Genomic DNA, 12,170 nt, shown 5'->3' with positions numbered 1-12,170 from the left:
AAAGCATGTGGTGTCCCAGGTCTGCTGATGACATGATAATCAACTGCTGTACGTGTTATCTTGTGTCATCACCTTGGCAACACTTAGTGACAAATCTTGTGTAGTCACAGATGAAAGCTCAGTGAGTTCTTATTGTGTAGTGCGGTTAACAAGGACTGATCTGCAAAAACAGCCCAAGGCAACACTGTTTATGCCCTGGTTGTTATTTTATAGTGCCACCTGCTTCCTAACTGGAATACCATAGGTGTTTAAGAGATAAACACGAGGTCTGCCTTAATCACTGTCCCTAGAGGTCAGACTAAGCTAGGAGAGCTTTGTTTCTGGATCAGCTGCGTTTCTCTGTGTTGTGTGCTGGAAGATCACTGTTAATAACAAAGGCCTTAACAGTAATACTTGCTCTTTTTAATTTTGGGTTTCTACAAGGAACTGAGAAGCCAAATGAGTGCACAAATGTGACTAACCAAATCAAACTCGCAATGTATGTTTGATTAGTATTTTTTATATATATATATATATATAATATTTTTTTTCAGTTTAGAGAACAATTAACATTTGCATCGTGCTATTTTACCCACCATCTACTGGTATAATGGTAACTTATAGAAAAGGAAACTGAATGGACAAGTGAACACAAGATTCGATTCACCTGGGATAAATCAAAACATTTCAAATAATACTAATAATAATCTCCAAGAGAACCAGTTTTGCGCCAAAATATTCTATACTATTCTATAACTTAAACGTTTATTAGGTTAAGTATATTTATGAATAAATGTATTTCTTTAGGGGTAAATATATTTATGGGTAAACTCGCTTTCTGAAACTGACGACTTTTTGCTGTTGCATGCTTTTTTTAGTAACCGTATAACATGACTCGTACTGTCCTTATAATGCAAGTCAAATAACTTTTCTCTACAAATTAGCAGTAATATCAAACAATTCAGGAAGCTCTACTGATTCTGCGCGCCGGACGTCTTCGGCCCATTCGCGCGCGTTGTTCTCCAAGTATAGGTCTCTCTGCAGGAAAGTAATGGGCGTTACCAGATCGGGGCGTTTTTAGACCATGTCTCCTGATTGGCTGACACCATAGTGACGGTAGGTGTAGGGGTGGGGTTAGGTAAGGGAAGCGCTTTTCATGATTGAGAAACACCCTGCCGTTTGAAAACACCCACAAATTCAGAAACGCCCACTTTTGCTCTGCAGAGACCTCAATCTCTTCCGTTCTGCGCATGACATTACCGCCTTAAATACTCCAGTTGATTTCCCCCCCTTTTCGTCGCTATCCTGAGCGCAGTAGAGGAGGAGAAATAGCGGACTCGGAGTTTTTTTTCAGTGATGTTTTTCTAGGCAGCGGGACCTCGTGGAAAGAAAACGTTCATTTGTTTTATTTGAACGGACTCTGCATTTCGGTTGTGCTTGGAAAAGCCGCAGAGTGATATTTGTGCTCGAGAAAGAGGGAGGCGTGAAAGGAAAACTTTTTGTGCCAAGGTGAAGAAATCGAGTTTTGTTGTTGCGAACGCGTCCGTATAAAGGCAAAAGTTCGGGATGTCTCTCTCGGTACCTCAGAACGGTGTAAAAGGGGACAACGAACCCGTCATCGAGCTGTTTGTGAAGGTAAGAGCCTGACTAAAAACTCATTTAACGTTAAGTAAAGATAAAAGAGATGGCGCTCCCAAAATAACGTTCGCTTGTGAACACACACGATATTTGTGACTGAACGATACACTGTCACCTTTTGCTTTTAATATATGTTAAAAAAATGCGATGAAAGTGCCTAACGTTGACACCGCACCTCCCAAACTACAGGCTTCTGTTGTAATTCGAGTCATAATTCTGGTTTCACTTGGTACATGAGCTATTCACAGTCAAAGCGACCACCTCAACCCGTAATATGTCTAAAACAATGTCATAAATTGGATTCAGCCATTGTGTTTTACAGTAAGAGTGAATGATGACTCCGTGTCCATGTGAATGCCAGATGGGCGTTTTCTCAATATTACCCAATAGCTGACTATGCGCTGCTCCTTTTATATTCTTATGATTATATGTAACAAAAATAACGGGAAAGAGTTTAGTCCCTCAGGCAAATGCACAAAGCACGCGGGTTTAAGGAGAGGTTGCATGGGAAACCGACAACAATGTACAGCTGCAGTTCCCAATCCCGTCTGCAGGACATCCGTCCGGTCCAGGATACAGAGTTACCCACACTTACATTAAACCGAGCCAAAAAGAGCCCAAATGTGCTCTGCCAGAGTTCAGGATCTGTCTGTTAAGAAAGGACGTTGTATTTAATATCCTTTGAATGGATGAACCCGTCTTTTGTTTCTTTATCTACTGCTACATTGTTTCACCTTCATAACAGAGTTTTATATTTTAACTCCACACAGGAATCAGTCTGTGTTTACTGTAACCAGAGACGGTGTTAGGATCTGTTTTTTGATGGTTTGGTTCTTAAGACTAAACTCTCAGTCATTTCCAACATAAACTGAAGTGAAGGAATCCGGTCCTTCCCTGGATCTTTGAGTAATCAAACGGGAATTATTCGAATTCCTCTCCACTGCTGGAGCTCTGCTGTCCTCTTTCTTTCTTTCCTTCCTTTGCTTTTCTCTTCTTTTCTCTCCCTCCAAAGGCCTTCTGCCCCGGCAGAGCGGGAAAACTCCGGAAAGACTGAAAGGAGGGTGAGGAGGGGAGGGGAGGGAGTTACAGAAAGAGGAGGGGGCTCTAACAGTGGATGTTTAGGGACCGAGATCTGTTTGGAAGTGTGCAGCAAGCTCTCCTCTCTAACCCACATGATTACTAAACTACTAGTGCGTTAAAGCTCAGAGAACTTTGGATCTCAGACTTGAAAATGCTGACCAGGCGTGTATGATTCCCGAGCCTTTATTTAAAGGATGCCCCTGCTGTATTAAATGGTCTGTAATGAATAATTCAATGAACATTAGAGCAGTTTGTCAGGTTAGAAGGCACTTGTATAGGTCAGCTCTTTTTGGAAGTTGTGAAGTGAGCCTATGAAACATTAGATGAGCCTCAGATTTTAAATATGGGCTTTGGTTTCTAACAGATTGATTGTTAAAGACCCCAGGAAATCTGAGGAGTGCAGTTTTCTTTACTGTATTCTTTTACTGTACTGTATATTTGAATTATTGACATTTTGAAATACATATATGATTTTTGTTTAAATGTCATGTGTGTGTGTTTCTGTGCGTGTGTATATATAGAAACATATTTGATTAAATATATAAAATAATGTTTTAAAAGTTGTAATAAATATTTGATTTTATAACACCATAAATATAATATATAAGGATATGCTCACTTTAGAGAGCATTTGAGTGAATTTTTTCAATGTTTATAAGTACACTAACATTTAGATGGCTTCCAGCTAATACACAAAATGCACAAAACTCAAATTTTTATTTCATGGGGTCTTTACAATAAAGTGTCCATCCTATTGTCTTCCTCTTGCCCTTTTTTAAGAATGTCTTGCTGTAATGTGGCATACTGTATGAAGTGCTTGATCGAATGTGCTCCGCCTATTCGGCTTGACCACACAGCAGTGTTGCCTGATCATTACATAGTGAATCAGCATAAAAAATTAGCGCGTGAGCAAGAATAAAACAGTTCTTCTGCTGTTGTGGCTTAGATGTGGAACGGCATGAAGAGAGAGCGCAGGTCACCCTCCTTCAGCACTGACAGAGTCTGCTGCTGATATCAGATGAGCTGCAGTGACACTTACACTGTGTGTGTTTCGTTTCTATGGCACCTGGGTAAAGGGAGTTTCATTTTATATGTTTGAAAGTGTAAACACTGCAGCAGAACGATAATGGTGACCCCTCTCTCTCTCCCTTTCTGTTGTTTTATGTCTCTCTCATTCGTAATTAACAGCATGTGTGTACCACCTTTTCTTCCTGCACAACATCACAGCAGGACAAGCCCCTTTGTTGCCATAGAAATCAGGCAAACCTTGCCCCTGCTGGCGGCTGATAATGCAGTCATCTCCCTTCCTCCCTCCCTCTGTACAGCCGCACCTGCTGGCCATCTTTACCACGTGGACATTTAGATTTTTACTTTGATTGCAGTAAAGCACTCTGTAGCTTGTGTTGGTGTACATTACATTTCAAAAAGAGTCTGAACACACTTCTTGTGTGGCTGAATCAGATCAGTGCTTGCTGGTTTAGAAGTCTTTGTGTTTCTCTTAGTTGGCTTTTTATCCTCTGTTCTCTAAGGCCGGGCATACACTGCAATTTCATCAAGGTACCAACTCGCACTGTACGAGCAGATTGCATGCGGTGTAAAGTCAAAGCTCACGATTTATGTGCTCACACTGTACGTTCTGATTGTCGAGCATGATTTATGTGCTCACACTGTGCGTGTGAAATACTCGAGTTGCGCAGACGATGACACTGTATGGACGATAGCCTGAGATCTCTAAAAAAAAAAAAAGCATCAGGTGATATCGAGAGGATTTGTCATTTCCAGTTAATGTATTAAATTATTACCATTGCTGCTGTTATTATTATTATTATTATGGTACTTTTATTATAAAATTTATAAGTCTACTACAGTTCATTTGCCCCTCAATAATTTCATAGCTCATTACCACACAACCGCACAACTGATGCGTGAATAATAAATAATTAAATTAGCTTACTCCTCATTGAAAATGATTTAAAACATTTAGATATATTTGCCTACACAATGAATAGGCCTAGGCTATAATTAAAATTCCGTCTAAAGTAGCCTATGTTCAAAAACTGTAATAATCAGTCATCAAAACAAGACCTTTATGAGCCTACAGACAAAGAAATTTAAAAAACAACTTGTTTAACACGAAATACTTCAATTCTGTTGTTGTTGTTGTTTTTTCACTACGTATATCAAACCCTGTCCACACGAACGCGGTTAATTTTAAAACCGCAGCTTTTTCTACGTGGTTAGGCCGTTCGTCCACATGCAAACGCAGCACCAGTTCACTAAAACCGAACATTTTTGAAAACTCCTGCCAGGGTGAAGATTTTCAAAAACTCCAGTTGCAGTGTTATCGTGTAGACGGCGAAACCAGAGTTTTTGGCTTGTGACGTCGGCGTCTGCGCTGTTTTCTCCGCCTATTGGAGACTTTTTCAGGCTTCTGATTGGCCAACATGGCTTTACGGTTGAGATTATATCGCCACCTGTTGGTTTGGCATGCTCTTGACTGTGCTTCATAACATGCGTTTGCGTTTTCATGTAGATGGAGATTTTTTTTTTAAATGGAAGAAGGAAAAACTCTGTTAATAAAAATACCAGTGTACATGGCCTCAGCCATAAGAGATTTTTTTTTTTAGAAAATAAATTAAGACAATACACAATATGTCTCTCGTCTCCTCTGAAAATATGTGCCGTTAAGCGTCAGTTAAATTTTTTTTTACTTTCACTTTCTGTAGCTTAATGAATTGACTGGAGTTTAAAACTTTTTCATGGGCATAACGCTTATGCAGTTTGCAAATTGTTTGTGTGGCATGCACTGGCTCGCCTTTATGGTTTAAAACTGAAATATTTATAATTTTGCGACCGTGTTTGTCTTTATCACTAATTGCAAAATGATAGACAATAGTTGACATTTCCCGTGATAATAACATTATTTTATCAAAATATATCCCCCTTTTCGTTTTCTTTCTTGCTGTATTAAAGATTAAATAGTTAAAAGTTCTATTTTCGCGCAGGCGCAGTGAGGGAAAAAGCACTGAGTTTAGGGCAGTCGGTTCGTAGCTCTGCTTCAACTGTGCGATACCCTCACGAGGGGTGACCAAAATTTCTGACATGTTCAGTTTTATTTCTAGAGCACATTTAAAGCACGAAACAAGGCCGACCAAAGTGCTGCACAACATACAATAATATATAACAAGGAGAAGATCAGCAAAAGCAGATTAAAACAATTCAAAGGCACACATTACTACACGTTAAAAGCCAGAGAGAAAAGATGTGTTTTTAGATATGACTTGAACTCCGATAAAGTGGAAGCCATTCTGATGTGAACGGGTAAGTTGTTCCAGGGTGGGACCAGCCACTTCAAAGGCTGTAGATCCTCTGGTTTTTAAGCGGGTTCTAGGGGTCTGAAGGAGAAATTTGCCCTCTGATCTTAGTCGCCTCTTCGAGGAGTAGGGGTGGAGTAAATCAGATAAATAAGACGGAGCTTGATTGTTAAGTGATTTATAGACGAGTAGCAATATTTTGAACTCAATTCGATAGTGAACTGGCAGCCAATGCAATGATCGCAAGAGGGGAGTGGCATGATCAAACTTTTTACACCGCTTCAAGAATCTAGCTGCTGCATTTTGGACTACTTGTAGCCGAGAGATTTGGGACTTTGATATTCCGAAATAGAGGGCGTTGCAATAATCCAGTCGAGACGTAATAAAGGTATGGATAGGTACTAATTTGGCTTCTAAGAAAATTATTTTTGCTGGTTTAACAGCTGCAAAAAAAACTATAATTCATTCTTGGTTTTCTCCTGGACCCCCGTCAATAAAAGAATGGTACAATTACTTTAGAGATATTGTTCTTATAGAAAGATCATTGGCTATCATTCATAAAGCACGAAGCTCAACTTTGGATGTTTGGGATAAAGTTATTGCTGTACTTTTAAAACCACCTGTTTTCCCTTAGGACTAGTACACAATCTAAATGGGTCTCAACAACGCTAAACAATATTGTTTTTTCTTTTGTTATATGTATCAGCTTTATTTTCTAGTTTCAAGGCTTTGGCAATTGTATATAGTTTGAATATGTTGTTTGTTTTGTATTCAAGAGTACACACAGATATTTATATTTGTGCTATGTAACAAAGAAATGTGTATAAACTTAAGTTTAATAAAAAGTTGATCACAAAAAAAAATAAAGGTATGGATAGCAACCTCTAGAGAGCTTTTTGAGAGAAATGACTTGATTTTAGAAAGGGAGCGAAGATGGAAGAAGCTAGAACCTACTACAGCTCTAATTTGTTTATCAAATTTTAAGGAATTATCAAACAACACACCCAGATTTCGAACATGGGGAGAAATGAAGGAGTTTAAGGTCTTGAGATTGGGTTGAATACTAGCCCTATGTTCTGAGGGACTAAACACAAAACTTCAGTTTTATCTGGGTTCAAGAATAGAAAGTTTTTAGAAAGCCATGATTTGACATCAGTAAGATGAGCAGTAAGAGTACCAATGGTAAAGTTTGTTTCCTTAGTCAGAGGCAAATAAATTTGTAGGTCATCGGCGTAACAGTGAAAAGAGACGTTGTGTTTTCTAAAAATAGAGCCCAGTGGTAGAAGATAAAGAGAGAAGAGAGCGGGAGATAAGATAGAACCTTGTGGAACTCCACAAGTTAGGTTGCCTGTGGTCGAGTGAAAATTTCCAGTTTTTACCACAAATCTCCTGTTTGTTAAGAATGATTTACCCCCCCCAGTCCCACATGAGACGCCAAATGAGAAATAAGAATCTCGTGATCGACAGTGTCGAAGGCAGATGACAAGTCCAACATCACTAAGATAGCAGAAGCACCAGAGTCAGTAGTGATTAAAATATAATTTAAAACTCTTACAAGAGCAGTTTCAGTGCTGTGGAGTGATTTGAACCCAGATTGAAATTTTTCAAAGATGTGATTATTTGTTAAAAAAGGCTGAAGTTGTAGGAGCACAATTTTTTCCATTACTTTTGAGATAAATGGTAAGGTGGAAATTGGTCGATAATTTTCTAAAACCAAGGCGTCAAGAGAGGTCTTCTTGAGAACTGGGGTAACCATGGCCATTTTCAGGTCGTCCGGAATGTACCCGGATTTCAAGCAGTTATTCAACATTGATACCAGCCCTGGGCCCACGGTATCAATAATTTGCCTCAAAAAGTGGGGGGTGAATTATATCAAGGGGACAGAAAGAGGGTTTTAATTTTGTGATCACCTCCTTGGCTGTTTGTAAAGATACATCGTTAAATGTTGTCCAAGGTGTTGGATTTGTAGGTGGCAACTCAACGTAATCTGTTACCTGTATCTGGGCCCTCAAATTTGTAACTTTGTCACAGAAGTATCTCAGGAAGTCCTCAGAAAGCGCAAAGGAAGGATTTTGAAAATAATTAGTAGGAGAATTTAGAGTAGTTAATAACAAAGAAAAGTATTTTAGGAGTACAGTGATGCTTTTCAATAAGATTTGAAAAATAGGAGGCCTTGGCTTTCTGAACAGCTCTTTGATATAAGGATAAACCATTTTTCAGAATATCAAAAGAGATTTGCAGTTTGTCTTTTTTTCGATTTTCTTTCCGCTTTTCTGCAGAATTGTCTGAGGGAGCGAATGTTATTATCAATCCAGGGTTCTGATTTGGGTTTTTGTTTAAAATACTTAAAAGGTGCAATGGAGTTTAATACGTCCGTCCAGACTGTATTTAAATAATTGAAATGGTGTTCAGCATCAAGTTCAGAGAGTGATGACTCAACCGACAGGGAAGAGTTAACTTTATTGTAAAATCCTCGCAAAAATGTGACGAGTATACGCGAGTTTGTCTTATATCAGAGACTGTTATCTGGGGAATCTCAGGAAGACACATCATAAATACAATGGGAAAGTGGTCAGATATGGGGAATTCAATCACTTCAACGTCTGTTATAGACAGCCCAAAAGTCAATATTAAGTCCAAAATGTGCCCTTGTAGATGTGTAGGATGGCTAACCCATTGCAGCAAATTAAAAGAGTCAATGGTGTTCAGGAATTCAGTGGATAACTGTTTAGAGGGGCAACACACATGGACGTTGAAGTCACCAACTAAAAGAAATCGGTGTTTAGTAACCAGGTCCCCTATGAATTCAGAAAATTCTGCTATAAAACCATTTACTAGGTGAGGTGGCCGATATACCAAAACTAGAACTATTGCTTCAGACCAGTCAAGCAATAAAATCTGAGATTCAAAGCTTGTATATGTGGCAGAGGATAATAGACGACAACATGATTTAAAAGTTTTCCTTGTGATAATAGCCAAACCTCCTCCCCTTCCAGTAGGTCAGGGAGCATCGTAAAAACAGTAATCTGCTGGAACAAGTTCAGAATAGGGGCTTAAGTCTCCTTTCTTCACCCACGTTTCAGTAATAAGCAAGAAGTCCAGATTCTGAGAGGGCATAAAATCATTAAGAATGTAGTTCTTGTTAACCATAGAATGAGTGTTGATCAGCGCCATTTTTGGAGAACGCAGAGTGTTTCGTGAGACCGGGGTTTTACTCACGGATCGAAGATTAGCAGGGTTTACTCCCATCGTGTGAGGCCGAAGGCTAATCCGATGATGTAGATCCAGGGGAGGATGATCTGGAGAATCCGGAGAGGCCTGAGGGACCGGCAGGATGTATCGAAGCCAGCGTGACGACTGGACCGGTGAATACCGAACCACAAAACACCAGTAATCCATAGTCCAAGGCAAAGGACATAAACTGGGTGGGATGCCAGCTCGCATATATGATTTTAGTGTGATGATCACTCCTCCGCGTTTCCCGCATCTTCTGCGATACTTTCTCGGGGTGATGTTAAGCGGCCATCGACAAAGGAAATCCGGAATGTCTCGTATAATACTCCTGTGTGGGATGTCCACGAACTTTCCCAAATTCATTTCAGAGACAACCATACAGCGACTACGAATGTCCAGGAGTGATTGCCGATCATAAGTAAGAGACTCTACATAGTTTAATGCCGTGAGAAAACATATAAATAGCCAACAGCAGGACATAGTAAAAAACGTAGGTGAGGTCAGCAAGTGGCTTGCCATGTTCACAGGCGCCATCTTCCAATTGTCAGAAATTCATCCGACCGTCCGATTGCCTGTCGGGAGAGACTTACCGCTTCTCGTTTCCCTCTGTACACTGCACGAACACTGCACGACAAACGTGCATTTCATAATAACAAAGCTGAAATTCGGCCCGACTCAAAAAAAGAGTCTCACGAGTCAGAATTCGGTTCAGAATCAGATGAAAATCGCACAGTGTATGCCCGGTTTAATGGATTTGAGATTTGAGAGATTAGCCTCAGAGCTTTAATTAAATCAGTGTCTCTTAAATTGATGTGACTTCTCTAGAGTATGATGCAGCAGAGCAAGGATTTGCAGTTCTCATGGTTCTTGAATGTTAGGCTTATTTTGGGTTTTCAAGGAAATTCTTCCATCAGGGTGTGAACTACGGGGGAGCTAGGGGGAGCTCGGCTCCCCTTAATAAGACATGGGCTCCCCTGAAAACGTGATTTGTGAAATTTTGGGGGGTCTCAAAAAATATTGACTGTGTTATTTTGACGTGCAATTTCAGTTTTGTGTAATGTGATCATCGTGGATTATTATGTGTAAAATTGCTAAAATGTCATTCATTCATGCATGACGGCGATTTAAACCTAATTCACGTCAATAAAGATAACTATACATGCTATTCTTGTCATGAGCATCAAGGTGTGGGGTGCTGCGGTGCAAATTCCACTCATGTTTAGTACATGTTAACTCAAAGATTCGTAGAAAAAATATAAACGTTGGACTCTGTGGTCGATTCTGTGTTAAGGTAAGGCATGTTTTCCAATTCGCAATTATGTGTTGTGGCTGGGTTGTTATAGGTCTGCGATGTCTACTTAGGCCTAATTGAACAGAGGAATTATGGTATTCTTCTGTAGCCTGACGATGAGTAACTTTACGTTAACCATTGTTCATGTGAACTCAAAGACAAGTGGGCCCCCCAAAGTCCACGGTATAGTTCGAACACTGGCTTCCATTCAAGTCAACGTCTAGAAGTGTGGTATATTATAGATATTTAGAGTAGGAATGCATGATATATCAATACACTATTGGTTATCGGCTTAATTTTTATCAGTACTGGTCAGTATTGGATATTTAATTTTAATATATGTGCATCCCCAATTTAAAAGGGCTTACAAAGGCAAATATTGTTATTACCATTGCTCATACATGTGGTTGGAGATTAAAACAAGGTATTAAATGTTGATGTGTTACTTATTCTTCAGCATTAATGCTACAGGCCTCTAATAATGCTCAGATCATGCAACTTGAGGATTTATCATTTTTGCTTGGAAGACTATAAAATGGTCAAGAAATCCTTTAAAGGTGGGACAGAGTCATATTTTGGGACCAGACTTTTGTACAGACTTGTCCAAGTAAGCAACCACCCAGAACAGCCCAGCAACTGGATAACAATGTGCTAAAACGAACACCTTAAACTCCCATAACATGCTAGCATTGTGGTGCAAACAGTGTGAGTTTTGCATTGGCAAGTATCATTCACATTTTCTTTAAAATGTATAGATCATTCATGATCTACCCAATCCTCTACCTCAGTGTGTATGGGTTCGAAACTAGCTCTGCAAAGTGAGCCAGATCACCATGTGACGGTGGTAATGTTTACTCTGCAGAAGGACACTGTCACTCAGGTGCTTTACACAGTTCAGGTACTGATGATGCAACCTCAGTAACCCTTGCTCTGCTTTGATTGGCTCTTTAGTTTAATGATTGTTTATGCTGCATGCCAAGTCAGATGACTTTAGTGTTTTGTCTCTGGTTTGATCTTTATTTAAGCTGATGTTAGCAATTGTTCACTGCGGACTGCAGAGTTATAGTTGAATCACTGCTCATGAATTCGAGGCCATTGGCCTTGTTTTTTTTAGCATTGCATGTATTTTTGAAGGAACTGTTGGCTCCTTTGAAAAAACAGGATGTGCTGACTTGTGAAATATTTAGTTTTATCTATTTTGATATTCATGTGGAGTTCATAGGCTCTAGGGTTGGGCCGATAGACGATGCCATCGTCCATCACCGATGCCTGACAGCCATCACGATGTTAAGCTGAGCAGCTCCTTCTACAATCTGGAACAGGTTTGGATCGGGCTGTACAGTGCGACAAAAATCGGTCTGAGCCTTGAGTAAATGTACTACAATAGCACATGTGCAGTTTTACATGTGTACGAGTCGTTTACAAACCTGTTGTCCAACAAAGATATTTTAATTTATTGACATGCTTTTTCTCCGTATTAACTTCATAACAGTCGAGTGTTTGAAAACTTATTTCTGTGATCAGACGTGGTTTCGTATCACAGAATAAGGCAGAAATCATACACCCTAAAAAATGCTGGGTTGTTTCAACCCAATGTTGGGTCAAATATGGACTAACCCAACTGTTGGGTTAAA

The 12,170-nt window shown here is 39.6% G+C and overlaps 1 protein-coding gene across 1 annotated transcript in view; it reads left to right on the top strand.

The window, feature by feature from the left end:
• Positions 1 to 1,244: 1,244 nt before the first annotated feature.
• Positions 1,245 to 12,170, top strand: part of LOC107582918 (chloride intracellular channel protein 4-like) — a 40,809-nt gene continuing 29,883 nt past the window's right edge. Inside the window, exon 1 of the mRNA XM_016268948.1 lies at positions 1,245 to 1,614. Coding sequence (XP_016124434.1) covers positions 1,546 to 1,614 — 69 coding nt within the window. The 5' untranslated portion in view covers positions 1,245 to 1,545. The remainder of the gene's footprint in view (positions 1,615 to 12,170) is intronic.

Source organism: Sinocyclocheilus grahami, unplaced genomic scaffold (genome assembly GCF_001515645.1).
Source record: "Sinocyclocheilus grahami isolate Dianchi unplaced genomic scaffold, SAMN03320097.WGS_v1.1 scaffold4.1, whole genome shotgun sequence".
Lineage (NCBI taxonomy): Eukaryota > Metazoa > Chordata > Actinopteri > Cypriniformes > Cyprinidae > Sinocyclocheilus > Sinocyclocheilus grahami.
This window is presented reverse-complemented; position numbering and strand designations above follow the sequence as displayed.